Source organism: Lactuca sativa, chromosome 5 (assembly GCF_002870075.4).
Source record: "Lactuca sativa cultivar Salinas chromosome 5, Lsat_Salinas_v11, whole genome shotgun sequence".
In the NCBI taxonomy this organism is placed as follows: domain Eukaryota; kingdom Viridiplantae; phylum Streptophyta; class Magnoliopsida; order Asterales; family Asteraceae; genus Lactuca; species Lactuca sativa.
Window position 1 is genome coordinate 227,029,496 of NC_056627.2, and position 20,986 is coordinate 227,050,481.

The 20,986-nt window shown below is 40.8% G+C and overlaps 1 protein-coding gene across 1 annotated transcript; it reads right to left on the minus strand.

Moving 5' to 3' along the window:
• Window positions 1-8,169: 8,169 nt before the first annotated feature.
• LOC111881896 (uncharacterized) lies at window positions 8,170-9,528 on the minus strand. Its single transcript, XM_023878286.1, has 2 exons — window positions 8,733-9,528; window positions 8,170-8,615 (listed from the first exon to the last, which is right to left on the minus strand). Exons 1-2 carry the CDS (start codon window positions 9,526-9,528, stop codon window positions 8,170-8,172), a joined length of 1,242 nt encoding a protein of 413 aa, XP_023734054.1.
• Window positions 9,529-20,986: the final 11,458 nt, after the last annotated feature.

Below are 20,986 nucleotides of genomic sequence, written 5' to 3' on the forward strand. Positions count from 1 at the left end.
GGTCGAGTCGCAGCAACTCCGGCAGCAGGTGTAGATCCCTGAAGAAGCTGGGGGCACTCGGCCTTCCTATGGCCAGTCTGGTTGCAATGAAAGCAAACCGAAAATCCCTTGGGGCACTCCCTAGCAATGTGCCCCTCCTTGCCACACTTGTAGCAAGCACCAGATCGACATACTCCATCATGACTCTTGCCGCACTTTCCGCAAGTGCAACCCTTCGAACCTCCTATCCTCGAATCAGCGGACTTAGCCCGCTTGGCTGCCGGCTGGAACTGGGCCGGTCGCCGATCCACCCGCTGAGACTCGGCCTCCTCCCTAGCCTGAGTCTCCAACTCGATCTCGCGCTTCCTGGCATTCGCCTGAAGCTCGGCAAAAGTATGGTAAGTGGAGTTCGACACAAACTCCCGAATATCCCTCCTCAAGACACCCAAGTATCGGCTCATCCGAGCTTGCTCTGAGGACACCAGCTCAGGGCAAAACATCGCCCTCTCATGGAACTTCCGTGTAATCACCGCAACAGAATCGGTACCCTGCTTGAGGGTCAAGAACTCCTGCACCAATCGTTCCCTCTCCACCGGGGGAACGTACTCATCCCTGAACATGGCAGTAAACCCCTCCCATGTCACCGCTGTAGTCTCTGCCAACGTGAAATTCGCTGTCACGAACTTCCACCAGTCCTTCGCTCCCAGACGGAGCTGGTTCAAAGCGAACCGTACCCTCAGGTGCTCCGGGCATGAACAAGTATAGAAGCACCCCTCTATATCTGCGATCCACCTCATCGCAGCAATCGGATCCTGCGTCCCATCGAACTCTGGTGGCTTCGTGTTGCTGAACTCTCGGAACAGCAATGAATCACCCCCCTGTGGCCTAGCAGCGGCCACAGCTGCGGTAGCTGCAGCGGTTGCAGCCTCAGTCAATGCGGCGTACCGCTCGTCGAACGTCTCCATCAGGGTGGTCTTGATAGACCCAAAAATCTCCGGGATCTCAGCCCGGATCGCCGCCGCCACCTCCTCGTGGATCATCTGACGAATATCCTCGTCACTCATACCGCTCGAACTTGCCCCGTGCCGCGGTCTAACCATGATATCTCTGAAATACAACATAAAACTATCAGAGATTCTACCGAGTATAATCGTACTCGACACGCAACCCTACTCATTCCCAGATATCCAGGGATTCTTACTTGGGCCTCCCACTGACCCGGTGTCCTCGGTAGTACGGGCCCAATACTACCGACCACACCGCATCAACGTTCATCCCAAGTCCTCCTCCCCAGACTCCAGATAGTGAGTACTCTACTTCTGATACGCTCTATCTACCCGCATACTAGCAAAGCATCTCATATAAGCAACTTCCCTAGACTAAGGCATCACAAATCAGGCCACTCTAGTCCTATCATGAATACCTAGTCTTCTAGCATGCATAACAATTCATATCATATACTTTGTAAGGTATTTTGGGGATCTTTACCGTTCGGGCGCTGACTGATCGTACACACTGCTTCTTTCTTGCTTACCACAAAACCATTTACAAAAGTTTATGCCTTTATTTGAAAAGTTCTCTCAAATCCTCGGTTTGAGTCCAGTTACCCCCGAAGGTGCACCCGAATCTCTCAAACCAAGGCTCTGATACCAATTGTAACAACTCAAATTTTTCAAACAAATTTTTCATTTTAAAACATAATATTTTCCATTAAAAATAAGGCATAAATAGTTTAATTATTCGATCAATACAATTATTCAAACTCCCAAGATCCTAAAACAATCTTCAGTGTCTATCGATCATGCCGGCGCCTTCCCACGGTCCTCGCTAGTACCTGAAATACATACATCCACAACAACTGTAAGCATAAATGCTTAGTGAGTTCCCCAATATACAACTTACGCACATACGCCTTCTGGCCCGGACCATTCGGTCCACATAACATTGCCTTCCGGCCCGACCTTCCGGTCCATGTGTCTCTGGGGACTTCCGTCCCTGCTGGGTAAACCTTCCGGCCTTACCCACGCCGACCTTCCGGTCCATCACACATCATATCGCCTTCCGGCCCATAACATACATAGCACATATAGCATATAACATACCACATATAGCATACATATCACATATCATATCCGACCTTCCGGTCACACAGTCAAACCCTTCCGGGTACAGTATAGTGAGAAGACTCACCTCGTAAGTGCTGAAAGCTAGCAACTCCTGAAATCACTCGCGCACAACCAACGAGCTACAACCCTCCTATAACATTACATAACTCATTAACACTCATATCATCTAAGTGTGACTATCCCTAAGAAGTCAGACTTAGGTCAACTCTGGTCAACGGTCAACGGTCAACTCGACTGGACTCGGCGAGTACCATGGCGACTCGGCGAGTCTAGTCGTCCTCACAGATTCCTGAATATTCCCTTTCTACTCGTCGAGTATCCCTCTTGACTCGACGAGGTCCTCGTGGAAGAATCGCGGGGCCACCCCGACTCCACTCGCCGAGTCTGATGAACAACTCGGCGAGTCCCAGTAAATCTTCAAGCTACTCGCCGAGTCTGAAGAACAACTCGGCGAGTCCATGCCATGCAGACGAGTAACTGCTTCCTGAGATAGGTCTCGTCCCGAAGTACACATTCATGGGACCTTCTGGACCTCTAAAGGTCCTACTACAAGACTAAAGTCGTGGGGTAACAAGGCATTACTTCATCAAATCACTAAATGGGTTCTATAAACCCTAATTTCATAAATACATCAAAATAACAGAGCAAACACGAATTCTTACCTGGATGATGTGTTCTCTGTATTCCCAACCTCAGAATGTGACCCCCTTGCTGCTCTTTTAGCCAATCCTCCCTCTTCCTTGCACACCCACTCTTCTATAACCAACAATGGCCTAAGATCCTTGCTCCTGCTGCACTTAATCGATTTAGGGTTCTTCTCAGAAGGCAAAAACGAACAATGACGGCCAAAGGACCCCTTTTATACGTCCCAACCCTGAACGGTTAGGGTTTCTGCTGAACAGCGTCGACTCGCCGAGTCCATATCTGGACTCGTCGAGTCCAGTCGCGGACCCGCGACCAAGTCCGCGATCCTACTCGGCGAGTCTAGGCTCCAACTCGCCGAGTCCCCTTTTAAATCACCCCAAAAACATAATTTTAATAATACCTGAGATTTCGGCTGTTACAAAAAGTGTAACATGTTTTTCCCAGAAATCCTATATTTCCTGTAGTATATGCAATTATGTTCTAAAATAGTATGATATAGTTTAGAATACTATGAAAAGTGAGTTTTCTCTGTATTTGAATAGTATTCTGTATTTCTACTTGTACAAAGTTGTAAATATCAAGATTTTACCCTTTATAGTTTGATTATTATAAAACTACGTGAAGTTGTTTACTTATTATTCAATACCTAATTGTGAGCTATCATAACCATGCTTGATGACCTAAGGTTCGCCTGAAACACGACGCTCTTCAGGCGTCGAAATATGATACAACAATTGTCACAACAGGTCTGCCGACCTTGCTGTTGCAAGCAGCTCTGGAGCGGGATTGTCAGTCCCATATAGATTTATACAAAAGTGTTACGCTCTCCCTTTAGGAGACTCTGGTTATAACTTTCAGGACTTTTGTTTTATACTTAAGTAAGTACTTGAAGCGAATCTCACAAAAGCTATATTGATAACATGTAGAATAGTAAAGAGTTACTTTGTAATAACTATACAGAAAGGAAGTTTTATAAACTATATAAAATATAGTTTTATATGTAGTAAAGTATTTCATTTGTTTTCTGATGATTGTTTTACATGTTTATCTCATAGTAAAGTATTCCATTTGTTTTCTGATGATTGTTTTATATGTTTATCTTATTTGTATTATACTATGTTTATGTGTTTTGAAACTTGGAACTAAAGAATGTGTTCTCAAAACTATACCTATTATAGTTTAGTTGCTTTTTATTGTAATAAATTCTGAACTGGTAAAATAGTTTATTTATAATAATCATAAACTAAATAATCAAATTTAGCTTATTCTTACAAGAAATCTTTGTACTTTACTTGTATTACCCTCCTTAAAACATTATACAAAATAGTGAAAATATAGGGGTATGAACTCACTTGATAGTAGTGAAGAATTGAGTAGAACTTCGTTGCTAGAAAAGCTTTATTTCTGAAAATTAGGCCTTGTGAGGGTTCGGATTTGGAAACCGAAAGACTCTATTTTTATGGACTTCTTGCGTCTCGGGATATCTTTTAAGTGTTGAATATGATACCGGGGCTTCGGGGGGTTGTAAATATGTTTGTGGGGGTAAAAGAGATGAAAGAGGATGGAAGATGGTGTAAAAATGGGGTTAAAACCGAAGGATTTTGCAACTTTATATAGGGCCGAAATCTCGGACCGAAGGAGGTGAGTCAGAAGCCACGCGTCGGACATGCGAAGGGAGGCTAGATACGCGGTAGCCGTGTGGAGACGTCTTACGAACCGTCTTAGACTGCGCCTAGGATGCGAGGCACGTCGGATGCCCAATGGACCTCGACTTCGGACCAATCAGTGACGGACACGAGTGGACACGGTTCGGATTCGCGAGAAGGGTAGCAGGTACTATTCATGCGAGTTTATCCGAAATTCACGGATTTTGAGCCAAGTTCTTCTGAAATTCATAACATTCGCATACGAACTCCATTTTGACGTTCTTTATATGCACGCGTAAGTGAGAATGTAATCTACAACTCTCGTTTAGACTTTGTCGGCTAATTTTGACTCTATTTTTAATATTATTATTTTTAACAGACCGGGACAGGAAAATCCATTAAAAATTCATAACTTATTCGTTTGAAGTCCATTTTCGTCTGTCTTTTTACCGTTGTACTACTATTGACGAGACCTTCGATTCTTGTTTAGGTTGTCTCAGCTAAAAATCACTTGATCATTATTTCGAGTTTTTAGCTGTCTAATGTTATTCCGAAACTTAGAAAAATCATAACTTCTTCATACGAAGTCAGATTTAGGCGTTCTTTTTATAGAATTTCATGGTTTAGCGCATACTACAAATTTAGTTTAGATAGTTAAGGCTTAAAAATATTTTATTGAAAACTTAATTTTTACGCTTATAGTGTTTTGCCGGTTTTGCCGCGGATCTTCGTTTGGTCATAACTCCTTCGTTATAACTTGGATTTGGGAGCTCTTTATATTTTTGGAAATCTTGATACGATTTCTACCACTTTATTCATTCCAGACAAGTTTATTTAACATTTCATTTTTGAGGGTTGATTATGTAAATGTACATAATATTTTAAAATTTCTCTTTATTACTTTAAAAAGAACTAGTTACAAGTTAATCTATACTAATACACTGAAATAACGGGTTGTTACATTATCCCCCCATTAGAGGGAATTTATTCCCGAAATTATTTTTAAAGTGGTACTCATGGACTAGTAAAAAGATGTGGATATTTCTGTTTCATCTGATCTTCCCGTTCCCAAGTAAATTCAGGTGCTCGTTTAGCATTCCAGTGAACCTTCACTATTAGTATACGGCTTTGTTTTGGTCTTTTGATTTCCCTATTCATGACCTCCATTGGTTCTTTTATGAAGTGTAGACTCTTGTTTAATTCAATTTCATTGAGTGGAATTACAAGAGTCTCATCAGACATACACTTCTTGAGATTTGAGACGTGAAAAGTAGGATGAATGTTACTGAGTTCCTACGGTAGCTTGAGTTTATAAGCAACCGGACCAATTCTAGCAAGAATCTCGAATGGTCCGATATACATTGGACTTAGTTTTCCACTTTTGCCAAAACGTATCATTCCTTTCCAGGTTGAGATCTTTAACAAAACGCGATAACCAACCTGAAATTCCAAGGGCTTCCTTCACTTATCCGTATAAATCTTCTGTCTATCACGAGAAGCTTTTATTCGTTCCCAAATTAGTATAATATTTTATGTGGTTTCTCGTATGATCTCGGGACCTATTAGAGTACTGTCAGTTACTTGATTTTTAGCTAGTTGCGTATCGCCCACTTCAGCCCAACACAGAGGGGATCTGCACTTACGGCCATAGAGAGCTTCGAAGGGTGCAACTTTTATACTAGTGTGATAGCTATTGTGGTAGGAGAATTCAACTAGTGGTAAATGGGTGTCCCAAGCTTTACCAAAATCTATCACACAAGCTCTTAACATGTCTTCCAGCTTTTGTATAGTTCTCTCGCTTTGTCCATCGGTCTGAGGATGATATGTTGTATTCATGTCAAGATTTGTTCCCCAGGATTTTTGTAATGATTGCCAAAACTGAGAGGTAAATCTACTGTCTCGGTCAGAGATAATAGATATTGGCACACCATGCAATCATACTATCTCTCTAAGATACACCCTTGTTAACTTCAGTTTCTTTTATTGGCAGAAAGTGTGCAAATTTAGTTAATCTGTCTATGATAACCCAAATGGTGTCATAACCACCCATCGTCCTGGGTAACTTGGTTATGAAATTCATTGTAATCCGCTCCCACTTCCACTCAGGTATTGCTGGCTGTTGAAGTAAACCCGAGGGCTTTTGATATTCTACCTTAACTTTGGCACAAGTTAGACACTTACCAACATAGGTAGCAATCTCTGCTTTCATGTTTGGCCACCAATAGAGTTTCTTTAGGTCCATATACATTTTTTCTGAACCTAGGTGAATGGAACATCTAGTTTTATGAGCTTCGTTCATGACAACATCTATGTAACCACCAAACTTCGGTGTCCAGATTCCATTCATGAAATAACGTACTCCATCATCCTTGATTTCAAAGTTCTTTTCCATTCGCCTTAAAACTTCACCTTTCATGTTCTCATGTTTCAAGGCTTCCAGATGAGCCTCCTTGATCCGTGTGGCTACGTGGGAATGGATGGTCATGGTTAGAGACTTTACTCGACGGCCCGAGTACTCTTTCCTACTAAGGGCATCTGCTACCACATTGGCCTTTCCGGGATGGTAGTGAATTTCACATTCATAATCGCTTAATAGCTCTACCCATTGTCTTTGTCTCATATTAAGTTCTTTCTGATCAAAAATGTGTTGGAGGCTTTTGTGATCAGTAAATACTGTGCTTTTCGTACCATAGAGGTAATGTCTCCGGATCTTCAAAGCAAAAATCACTGCTCCTAGTTCTAGATCATGCGTAGTATAACTGACTTCGTGGTTCTTGAGCTGTCTTGAAGCATAGGATATAACCTTTCCTCGTTGCATCAGAACGTAGCCTAACCCTTGCACATTGCAGTAAACTACAAAATCTTCTGTCCCTTCTAGGAGGGACAAGATCGGTGTGCTGCAAAGAGCTTCTTTTAATGTCTGGAAAGCAGTTTCTTGTTTCTCCTCCCATTTATATATCACACCTTTTTGGGTCAAGGTGGTGAGTGGCTTTGCTATCTTTGAAAAGTTCTGAATGAATCTCCTATAGTAGCTAGCGAGACCTAGAAATTGATGAATTTCTGTTGGGGGTTTGAGGGGACACCCAAATTTCGATGGCCTTGATCTTGGAGGGGTCAACATGTATCCCATCCTTGCTGGCTACATGACCCAGGAATTCTACCTTTCGAATCCAGAATTCACATTTCGAGAACTTTGCGTACAATTTCTCTGCACTTAAGGTTTCCAAGACTTGATGCAAGTGTTGATGGTGTTCTTCCTTAATCCGTGAATGAACTAGTATATCATCAATGAAGAGAATAACAAACTTTTCTAAGTACGGTCAACACACTCAATTCATCAGGTCCATGAATACTGCAGGTGCATTTGTTAGACCAATGGGCATCACTACAAATTCGTAGTGACCATAGCGAGTTCTGAAAGCAGTGTTTGGAATGTCGGCTTCTTGGACTCGTAGCTGATGGTATCCTGATCTCAGGTTAATCTTGGAGAAGAAACTAGCTCCTTGGGGTTGATCAAAGAGGTCATTTATTCGTGGTAAAGGGTATCGGTTTTTAATAGTAAGTTTGTTTAATTCCCTGTAGTCTATACACATGCGAAATGAACCTTCCTTCTTTTTCACGAATAAGACTGGTGCTCCCCAAGGTAAGAAGCTTGGTCTGATCAAGCCTTTATTGAGGAGTTCGTTCAATTGACTTGATAGTTCTTGCATCTCTGAAGGTGCAAGATTATACGGGGATTTAGCTACAGGGTTAGCTCTAGGGATCAAGTCGATTCAGAATTTGACTTGGTGTTCAGGAGGGACTCCTGAGAGGTCTTCAGGAAATACATCAGAGAAATTGCAGACTTCAGGAATATCCTTGATTTTATTCACTTCTTGTGTTTTATCGACTATGTGAGCTAAGAATGCATAGTAATCTTTGCGAAGATACTTCCTAGCCTTCATACAAGAAATGAGTTGAAGATTTGCACTAGGTTGGTCACCATAGATAACAAGAGATTCATCATTTGGTAAGTTGAGGCGGATGGATTTTTCGAAACAAAGAATATCGGCACGATGAGGAACTAGCCAGTCCATGACGATAATGATGTCAAAGCTTTTTATGGAGACCGACATAAGGTCTATTTGGAAGGAGTAGTTGTTTAAAGTAAGTGTACACCCTATGTATATATCATTTGTGTTCTTATTCTTGCCATTAGCCATCTCTACAGTGAATGTGTCTTTTAAGGATTGGGGATTTTGTTTTAGTAGATGTTTAAATTCTTGGCTCACAAAACTTCTCTCCGCACCACTATAAAAAAGAATGCATGCGAAATAATTGTTGAGAAGAAACGTACCGGTCACCACAGTAGGATCAACGATTGCTTCTTTGTGACCAATTGCTAAAACTCTTCCTGTACCTCCAGCATTCTTTGCCTTTGGGCAGTTTCTCTTGAATTGCCCTATTTCGCCACACTCATAACAAGCTTGACTAACTCCTGTGGCAGGGACTTGAGATATTGGCTGTGCTGGAGCTCTACAGAAGCGGAAAGTATGCCCCTTCTTATTGCAATTTTTACAGTGCATTTCCTTGCAAACTCCCGTGTGATGAAAGTTGCATTTATTGCACTTTGGAAAAGTTCCAGCATATCGAATCGGGGTTGGAGTATTAGAAGTTGTAGTAGATGTAGGAATAGGAACGGTAGTTAGAATAATAGTAGTGTGCACTGCTACAGTTTGTTTCTTCTTAAATGGTTTCTGTGACGACTCTCCTTTTTGTTTATTCCAAAATTTCTTATTATTACCACTCTCTTCCTTAGGTTTCTCCGGAATAGGTACCATAGAACCATGAAGAACGCCATGGTCTACCAGTGTTTGTGCCAACTGCTTGGCACTATCAAAGGTGAGAGGTTTAGTAGCTATTACATTTCCTTGTATCTGAGGAGAGAGTCCCCAAATATACCGATCCACCTTCTTGCTCTTAGTGGGAACCATTCCTGGACACAGAATAACCAGATCGCTGAACCTGGCAGTATATGCAACTATATCGGAGTCTTTCATCGTCAGACTCCAAATTTCTTCCTCTAGCTTTTGAATTTCGCCGTGAGGACAGTATTCTACTAACATTAAAGTTTTCATATCATCCCAGCCCATAGCATTAGTGACTGGAAGGGTCAAGGATTTGATATAGCCATTCCACTAGGAAAGGGCTCTATCCAGGAAGGTATATGTTGCAAACTTGACTTTGCTTGCTTCGGGGCAGGCAAAAAATTCAAACACTGATTCTATTTTCTCAAACCAGCGTGTAAGAGCAATGACACCTCGTGTGCCATCAAAAGTTCTAGATTTTGCATTTGTAAAATCTTTATATGAACACTCATGAGGGTGTCCGAGGTTTTCACCAAGACCAGAAATTGGAGTACTATTTCATGATCCATTGTTACCACCATGGTTGATTTGTGCCATGGCAGCGGCCACAGCAACAGCTACTGCTGCTTGAAAGACAGAAGCATCAAATTATGGAGGAGGTGGTGGTGGCAGCGGAGGCGGATTTGGTGAATTTTTCTTCCTGATGGATTTTCTTGGAGCATCTTTTATCTCTAACGTTTTAAGAAAATGATGATAAGTACAATATCATAAGTCAGGTGAAATTGGATAAAACATATCTAAATTTTAATTGATATCTAACTGATATAGTATTCTATTAAACGATAAAGGTTTACTAATATAAGTAAATAATTGCTAATTTCATTTATAGCAACATTTGTAATTAGTTTGAACATAATGACTTTGTTCTAAATCTGTAACCAATATTTATGAAATAAGATGCTTATATTATACATAAAGTTTGGAAGACTTCGACTTAAACATAGGTATATATTACATTATTCGAAAAAGGAAATTAGACAACATTACTACCTACGAGTAGTGTATTCACTTAATCGTAGGATATAGAAAAGTAGTATATAAATTCGATACTTTAACTTTTATTTAGATAGAAAATAGAAGTAGTGTAAACACTACTTGCGGCGAGTACTACGCCGTTTGCTAGATTCTGCTTCATCTTGTACTTTCCAGCGCTTATCTTGTGCAGCTTGCTGCTCTTTCAATTCTGTTATTACAGATTGAGCCACATCCACTTTCCTTTGAAGGGCTTCAGTATGGTGTTGGGTGTCATCCCGAAGCTCATTAAGACGGAGGATATCTGCAACGTTATTCTCTGCAGCAACATTTACTTGTAGAACCTGGTTGATCGAAATCCTTGCTTGATCGGCTTGACAGGCTATTCGATGTACTATAACCGGAAGAGCTTTATCGGTTGTCCCTCCTTTGGAGTCATCATAGAAACCTCTTGCCATCCCATAAGGAAGGCGTTGGCCATCTAGCCTACTCCAGTGGTTTATATACCCTCCCCATTCTGGTACGGGTATTGCTTCACCTTGTCTCAGGAGGCGTTCCCCGGGATTGTAGACTTGTGGTTCTGTGTCTGTACCACTGGACTCACTATATTCGAATGGTTCATTTTCTGAATTCCCCATTCCAAGCTACGTCATTTTGGTTGTAGGGATCTCCACGTAGATTGTATTCAGCCATGAAGTCTATGCGAAGAATTTTAAAGGTAATATGCATAAAAAGAATGTAGTTTTACAAAATACTCCTATAGTATTTTAATTTCATGTTTTGTTCTAGAGTTTTTCTGTATATTTAGTTGATAAGTTTTAGACTTGTTGTAACACTACCATCACTCCCAAACATATGTTGGACATATCTCAAATCAATATAGTTGATCAGGCTATATTAATCCCATATATGATTAATAACTGCTCGAGTTTGACTGCAATGTTCAACATCTAAATACTTTTATGTAGTTGTTACTGTGATACTATTTCTGTAAGTGCTAGTATACTTCTTTATAAAATACATATATTTTAAAAGTATATTTGTACTCAGAGCTCTTAGCCCCAATGTATTTATAGTTTGTATATCTTTTATGGTTTGACATACCAAGTTCACTATAAACATTGCTCTGATACCAATCTATCACATCCCAAAACCGGAACGACGGAAAAGTTCGGGGGCAGAGGACTTCATGTTCAATATCGCAACAAAACATAATAGTAATCATAGTACAACATCCATTACATTCATGAAATATAACTTTACATATGTGTTCAGCTCATTGTATGTTTGACACCAAAATTATAATTTACAAACATAATTATATTAACTTTATCTTCCTCAAAACCTGCTGGTACCTATTTAACGATTTCCTGAAAATACAAGTAGCTTTGAAAAGAGTGTCAACAATTAAGTTGGTGAGTTCATAAGCATGTTTGCAATTGAAATCTGTAGTTTATTCCTTCAAAAAGTGTAACATGTTTTCCCCGCAGAAAATCCTATATTTCTTGTTGTATATGCAATTTTGTTCTAAAATAGTATGATATAGTTTTGAATACTATGAAAAGTGAGTTTTCTCTGTATTTGAATGGTATTTTGTATTTCTACTTGTACAAAGTTGTAAACATCAAGATTTTACCCTTTATAGTTTTATTATTATAAAACTATGTGAAGTTGTTTACTTATTATTCAATACCAAATTGTGAGCTATCATAACCATGCTTGATGACCTAAGGTTCGCCTGAAACACGACGTTCTTCATGCGTCGAAATATGATACAACAATTGTCATCACAGGTCTGCCGACCTAGCTGTTGCAAGCAACTTTGGTGCGGGATTGTCACTCCCATAGATCTATACACAAGTGTTACGCTCTCCCTCTAGGAGACTCTGGTTATGACTTTTAGGACTTTTGTTTTATACTTAAGTATGTACTTGAAGCGAATCTCACAAAAGCTATATTGATAATATGTAGAATAGTAAAGAGTTACTTTGTAATAACTATACAGAAAGTAAGTTTTATAAACTTTATAAAATATAGTTTTTATATGTAGTAAAGTATTCCATTTATTTTCTGATGATTGTTTTATATGTTTATCTCATAGTAAAGTATTCCATTTGTTTTCTGATGATTGTTTTATATGTTTATCCTATTTGTATTATACTATGTTTATGTGTTTTGAAACTTGGAACTAAAGAACGTGTTCTCAAAACTATACCTATTATAGTTTAGTTGCTTGTTATTGTAATAAATTCTGAACTGGTAAAATAGTTTATTTATAGTAATCATAAACTAATTAATCAAATTTATGATATTCTTACAAGAAATCGTTGTATTTTGCTTGTATTTTCCCCCTTAAAACATTATAAAAATAGTGAAAATATAGGGGGTATGAATTCACTTGATAGTAGTGAAGAATTGAGTTGCACTTCATTTCCAGAAATGATTTATTTCTGAAAAACGGGCCTTGCGAGGGTTCGGATTTGGAAACTGAAAGACTTTATTTTTATTGACTTCTTGCATCTCAGGATATCTTTTAAGTGTTGAATATGATACCGGGTCTTCGGGGGGTTGTAAATATGTTTGTGGGGGGTAAAAGAGATGAAAGAGGTGGAAAATGGTGTAAAAATGAGGTTAAAACCGGAGGATTTTGCACCTTTATATAGGGCCAAAATCTCGGACTGAAGGAGGTGAGTCAGTTGCCATGCGTTTGACATGCGAACGGAGGCTAGATACGTGGCAGGTATGTGGAGACGTCTTACGAACCGTCTTAGACTGTGCCTAGGATGCGAGGCGCGTTGGATGCCCAATGGACCTCGGCTTCTGACCAATCAGTGACGGACACGAGTGGACATGGGTCGGATTCGCGAGAAAGGTGGCAGGTACTATTCATGTGAGTTTATCTGAAATTCTCGGATTTTGAGCCAAATTCTTCCGAAATTCATAATTTTCGCATACGATCTCCGTTTTTGACATTCTTTATATGCACGCGTAGGTGAGAATATAATATACAACTCTCATTTAGACTTCGTCGACTAATTTTGATTTTAATTTTAATATTATTATTTTCAATAGACAAGGACAGGAAAATCCATTAAAATTCATAACTTCTTCGTCCGAAGTCCGTTTTCGTCTGCCTTTTTACCGTTGTACCACTATTGACGAGACCTTCGATTCTCGTTTAGGTTGTGTCAGCTAAAAATCACTCGATCATTATTTCGAGTTTTTAGTTGTTTACTACTATTCCGAAACTTAGAAAAATCATAACTTCTTCATACGAAGTCAGATTTAGGCGTTCTTTTTACAGACTTTCATGGTTTAACGCATACTACAACTTTCATTCAGATAGTTATGGCTAGATAATATTTTATTGAAAACTTAATTTTTACGCTTATAGTGTTTTGTCGGTTTTGTCGTGGATCTTCGTTTGGTCATAACTCATTCGTTATAACTCGGATTTGGGAGCTCTTTATATTTTTGGAATCCTTGATACGATTTCTACCACTTTATTCATTCCAGACAAGTTTATTTAACATTTCATTTTTGAGGGTCGATTATGTAAATGTATATAATATTTAAATATTTCTCTTTATTACTTTAAAAAGAACTAGTTACAAGTTAATGTATACTAATACACTGTTTTGAAATAACGGGTTAATACATATCCCCTCCACCGATCGCCACCTTCCCTTCTTGACTTTCGACGCCGCACCACCATCATCGTGGAGATTGGAAACCACTAACGGCCATCCCATCTGTCGGCGAGGGCGTTTACGGGCACTGTTCCATTGCTATCCGAGCACCGTAACCACCTTCGTGATGAGCGCTGCTGCTACTGCGGTTCCGATGTCAACTCCAGCCGCTTCTCTCCACTGTTGCCGCCATCTCGCGTTGCCACCGCTGCTGGATCTTGCTGCTTTGCTGATGCCGTTCTCATGATTTCTACATTCTGACGACGAGACCGCCGCCTGTGCAATCCCCTTGATGCTTCGGCCACTGTGTACCACCACAAAGGGCTGCTGTGTAGGTGGTTGCGAAGAGTGAGCATATTGTTCCTTGGCTGGGAATCAAAAGAACTGTCGTCACCACCTCACGGTTGCTATCGCTGCCGTGAACCACCAGGTGGGTGGCTGGGTTACTATTCCGAGCAAAGGATGTAGTGTGTTTATTGTAGTGTGTGTGTGGCTGTATTTCTTTTGATAGAGTGTTTTTGTCTATCCGGAAAATCAAGATCAACCGCCACCACCACCATGAGGTGGTAGCTGCTGCCACGTGCCACCGTCGGCCACCGCTAGGGTGGCTGTGTGTGTATGTTTATGTTAGTTAGTGTGTGTGTTTAGTTTGGATTAAAGCATTGTAATTGTAATTAGCAAAAAGAATAATGAAAAGAACCAAACCACCACCATGAGGTGATGGTCGCCGCCGTGAGCCGCCATTGACCACCACTACCCGAGGTGATAGTGGGTGGTGCCCCACTAGCAAAACCCTAATTGAACTAATGAAACCCTAATGGGCTTAAATATTTAGTTTTGGGCCTATCGGTCCATGATTGGATGGGAAACCCTAACTAGGGTTTAGAAAACCCTAATATTGGATTATGGGCCTTGGACTTATTGGGATCCATATGTGGGCCATTGGAATTGGACTATGTATTAAGCCTGATTACACCATATGATGTATCTAGTAGATTAGTGGACCTAATGGATTAAGTCCTTAATGGGCTAAGTGAGAAACACTTAACCCTAATTGTTATTTTATGAGAAACCCTAATTTCACTTAGGCCTTAAGTTGGGCCTTTATTTTGGGCTTTGGTGATTGGGCCAATAATGAGCCATTCAAGAACAATCATATGGACTAGAATAATTTAATGGACTTAAGGGTAAGGCCCATGTAAGGAGTTTTAGCCCAATTTGGAAAATTGGGCCATAAATGGTCCGTGGTTGGGCCTTGGTTTATTATTAGACTTTTGGGCCTTTGGATTGGGCCTTGCGTTTGAATCAAGCTCAGATATGGGTAAAGCAGTCTTTTACCCCAAGCATAGACTTAGGGGTATATGTGCTAGAACCCAATTATTAATTGGGTGTTATTTTAATGTTGACAGATTCGGGAATCTGTCATCCAACAGCTAGGGTTTTGTTAGCAGGACTTCAGCAATGTGAGGTGAGTTTTCCTCCAGTGGAACGGGTGTAAGGCACCAATGTCGGTCCGTTTAAGTAGTTATAGTATGCTTGGGTAAGCCCGATACCGGGGTTAGCCCGATACAGTTTATATGTTTTCGGACTTCGGTCCGATGCCGGGGCGGTCCTAAGAAGTAGTTATGTATGCTTGATGTCTTTGTGATTCATGCATGTTTATGTTATGTGTTGTATGTTCCGAACTCCAGTCTGATGTCGGGCAAGCCCGATGCAGTATATGTGGTTATGTTATATGTTTTGTGTTATGTGTTCCAGGGCAAGCCCAATGCCGAGGCAAGCTCGATATACGTTAGTTTATACGTTATGTGGTCTGTGCGTCAGGGAAAGCCCGATGTATGCTAGTTTATATGTTATATGTTATATGTTTCGGGATTCAGTCCGATGCCGGGGAAAGCCTGATGCTGGTTACGTGATTATGTTATGTGTTTATGATGTATGTTATGTTGTGTATGTGTCAGGGTAATCCCGATGTCGGGGTGAGCCCGATGCCCGATGCGGTCGGATGCCAGGTTGAGCCCAATGCAGGACAGGAGTCCGATGTCGGGTAAGCCGATGCCGGGTTCGTCCCGATGCAGTTGGGCGGTGTCCCATAGTTGTTTTATGTGTGATATTTTTTGTGTATGGTATGTGATAGTTTTGGGGAGATCACTAAGACTCGTGCTTACATTTTCAGTTTTGTTTTAAGGTGCTTCAATTTTCAAAAGAGGAGGTCGGGAAGACTGCAGTGCACACACCATTTGTTCAGTCTGGGATGTTTATACTCTGATATATTTGACAGATGTTATGATATTCTTGAGATACACGGTTTATGATTTTTATACGTTGAAAGATAATTATGGTTTTGTTATTCATTTTAATGGAATTTTTGGACTGTATTTTTGGGATGTTTCAACTTTCAAACTAGAATACCAACATGGAATGGGTCTAATCAGTCCTCAGACTGGAATACCTAGGGTTTATGTGCCTACCCCCTAAACCTGTCTACTCATCCCGAGGCAGCGGGACTTCGGCTTATTGAGTACCCACACGAGTTATCTTGGCATGCATACCAAACCAAGACCACCTCAACCCACTACAGCCATATGTCGACATATAAACAAAGAAGGATCAAGTAGACATATAATAAAGACAAACATCAATCATACAACTCACTATCACCTACTAGTCCTCACACAACACACTGTCCTGCTACCAGCTAACCTCCATGGAATGCATAACCATAAGTAACTAAAGCTGAGATAGCCACTCGAACAGATGATCCTACTCTAGACCCACAACCAAATAAGGAATAGGCAAGAAATCCTAGCTCAAGATTTCTCAGGATTTCCTACATGACTACATACAACCCTTAAGGCACTCCACTAAACTATAACTAACAAGTACATGTAGTCATACAGACCTACAGATCTTTAATGCATAGTGACATCCTATATACCAAGATATAGATCTGATAGATCACTACAAAATAGCAACATTCTACACACTAGGATATATGTCTAACATATCAATACAACACAACAACATACTACAAACCAGGATACATAGTAAACAATCCAAGCAATGCATAACTGTATGTACTCATAGGTGAGATAGACAACCGGACAGATGATCCTACTCTAAAGCCACAACCAAACAAGGAACAAGAAAGAAAGACTAGATCAAGAGTCCTTAGTCTGTCCTACATGACTACGTACATTCCATATGACATCCTTCTTCTAAATTATAACCAAAACTAGTGGGACGACATTGGTGCCTTTGACCCACAGGTACAATGAGGCAAAACTCATCTGAATCGAAGAACATTGCAATACGATTCCTTCTCTGCATTGCTTGCACCCGCAAATCCACTAACACCAGAACCAGATAAAATCTTAATCACCAATCAAAACCCTCAAGCTTGACCTAAACTCAAACTTGGTCAAAAGGCAACGGTCAATGAAAATCAACAAACGTGAAAGTCAAGGACTGTTAAGTATGCTGAACGTAGTTAACGTATGCCCAGTGTGTGCGTCCTGATCCCACTCCTTCATTAAGTACTTAATCCCTTATGGTATTTTGTCTAGGGCTCAGATCTAGACTCAACACCTCGACTTAAGTCATAAAGTTCCCACCATTATGACTTTCCATGCCTAGAAAAGGTCCAAAAACTAAAACCCTTACTTATTAATCCATTAAGACATCACAACTTTTACATGGAAGGGATAGAAGGACCAAGATCAGATTTTTATGGTTGATAATAGCTCTGTAATTCATAGTCTCTAACCTTTAGATCTGAATCAATATGCTGACTAGATGGATAAAGTTTGCAACTTTATCCATAAAAAGGTCAAAAACTTTCAAGATCTAAACTTTAGGCAAAAAAGTGACCAAAAGCTCATAATACTACAAACTAACTAGATCTAACAAATACATCATAAAGATTCAAGCATTATACCTACATAAGAAAGTTCAAGGTGAACAAGGTCTGGATCTACAAGCTCCAATGCAACCTACACTTCTCCAATGAGCTCCTTTTTCTCCAAGACGAACCAAGAACACTCTAAGGCACTCAAAAACTCAAGGATGTCACAAATGGGTATAGGGTTTCAAAGTCAGGGTTTGAGAGGATAGAGGTTGAAGGTAATAAGGTTTTGGAATGAGTTAAGATCTTTAAATAGGGCCCAGAACCCAAATAGTAGGGTTTTCAATAGGCTTGCATATGATTGGGATGCCCAACGTACTGGGCTGGGCCTCCACGATCCGCCATGCCTAGTATGCCCAACGTACACCCTATACACCTAGCATACTAGGCTAAACTCGAAACCTTTCTAACTTCAAACGACCATAACTTCTTTGTTCCAACTAAGTTTTCGACGATCTTTATGTCCACATAAAGGTATTGAAGAGCCCCATAATATTGTATAGATATGTTGGACTAAAAACCTCTCGAATAATAATCCGTATTTCATGACAGAACTCAACCTATGACATTTCCATATCTACCCTTCAACATAATATACAGTTCAAGGGTTAAATCTTTTAACCATCATTACCTCCTTGTACAATGACTACAGTTCACCTCCTTAAGGCCCAAAGCGTTTATACAATCGACTTTCGGCCCATGTCCCTGCAATAAGAAATGACAGGAAACAGGATGTTAGAATTCTCCCCCACTTAAAATAGATTCGTCCTCGAAATCAGATCTCGCTTCCACTTTATGATGCAACCCCTCACAACAACCAAGTTGTTCGAAAATCCACAATATTGATCATCACAAAAAATTCTCGTTCAAACGCCGTCATGCTAATCCCGCATATTAGTGCACCACCACAACGAAAACTAACCGAGAACATACCAAACTAGTCTACATTCCAACTTTGCTCCACTAACAACACTCAGGATTACCCCTGATCCACTAACCGACAACAACACTCAGGCTTACCCTGATCCACTAACCATCAGTACTTGGGTCTGCCCGATACACTAATCAACTAGAGCACTCGGGCCTACCCCCAATCCATTAACCAACAATATCACTCAGGCCTACCCCCGAGCCACTAACCAATAATTGCACTCGGGCTCAACAAGACTTAACTGATCCTACCTGGTCTTTAGGCCGTGACTCAGACCTCCAAGCCCCAATCAAACAAGAATAGACAAGGAAGATCTCATCACATCCTTCAACCTACGATCCTAACACCCTAGAGTCTAAAGCACTAGCATGCCCTATAGATTCTATCACAACTAAAACTACTACAACTCGAAGGGAAATCCAACAGCTGACAATGATCTCAACACAAAATCAAAAGATTCAACAGCTGTGCGGAATTCTTGAACTTAGAGAAATACGACTAAGAACCGAACCTTGACACAAGCTCTTCCTACTACGAAGTTCCACTCTCCCCCACTTGAGATATGCTAGAATGTAACAACTTCACAATCCTTCAATACTCAAACTAACTTGAACTCTACCACTTGATCCCAACCACTGATATCCCGATACACAGGAGAATCTGAATCCACACAACATTCATAAATTTCCAACACACATGCATTCTGAGGATAATGATAATTAATCCATTCATAACAAGAAATTAGTTTTAACATAGCTAAATACGTTAATTCCATTCACCAGATCATCTAAGATTACAACTGAACTTTGAAACACAAACAAGAATTACAAATGAATACCAATACTGCATCAGTTGCTAAATAGAAGAACTGATAACTCAAACCTCGGTCTCCAAGACTCCGTTCGTCCTACGACGACCGTTGGACAACTACCAAGCTAGGGGTGTAGGGTCCAGCACCCCACCGAAAATGAGAAATAGACAACGAGCACTGATGTGGCCCTCCTGGCCTTAATGGAAACAAACCCGCAAAATCTTCCTGCAATCTCTACCAAAATGACCCTCCTCGCCACACCTACGACATAAAACAGGTCAATACCTTCCATCATGAAACTTCCTGCACCTGCCACACTCGAAATTCCTCCCTTTAGCTGATCTTGGAGCTGGGTCGGTGAACATGACTCGCTTGGTCGCCAGTTGATACTATCCTGAAGCTATTCCGTCCTCATTCCGTTGAATCTCCAACTCAATCTCCTTCCTCCTGGCGCTTAACTGCATCTTAGTCAAGGTCTGGTATTGTTGAGTAGATACAAACTTTCGAGTCTCCATCTTGATCATACTCAAGTATCACGACATCTTCATTTACTCTAAAGCGGCATACGCAGGGCAGAAAATAAATCTTTTGGTAAACGTCTTGGTGATCTCTGTCACCGAAACCGATGTTTGCTTGAGCAACAAGTACTCCTGTTCTAGTCACTCCCGCTCCATAGAAGGAAAATACTCCGCTTAGAACATATCCATAAACTACTCCCAATTCATTGCGGCTCGCTCTACATGCGAAAAGCCCTAGGTCACATATTCCCACAAATCCTTCGCACCCTAGTGAAAAAGGTTTAGCGCAAATTTCACCTTTGTCCCTCGGGACATGAACACGTGAAGAAACATCCCTCCATGTCAAAAGTCAATCTCAAAGAAATGATCGGGACTTTGGCGCCTTTGAACTCTGGAAGCTTCGTATAATTGAACTCTTGGTACTACATCACCCCACCTCCCTGGGATCCTACAATGGCAACGGCTGTTGTGGCTGCGACAGCAGCTACCTACAGGATGGCGGCATAGCGCCGATCAAACTCCTCGATCAACGCGGTCTTGACCAACCCAAACAACGCCAAAATCTCCACCTTGATCGCCTTAGCCATACCGACAGCAATGATCCTGCAGATCTCTTCCTCACTCAGACATGCTCCTATAGTGCCACTAGCTCCGGATCCTGAACCTTCAATAACATCCATACTGAAAAATACACCATGGAAAGATCATACATCAAACATAGTGTTCAACACACCAGGATACCCTCCTATTAGTTCCTTAGTAACCTTGAGGTTCCTCCTGAATCTCATATGGGTCCTACGGTTTCAGTAGTAAGGGCCCATACTACCTTCCATACATATCCGTAGTCGATTTATAATT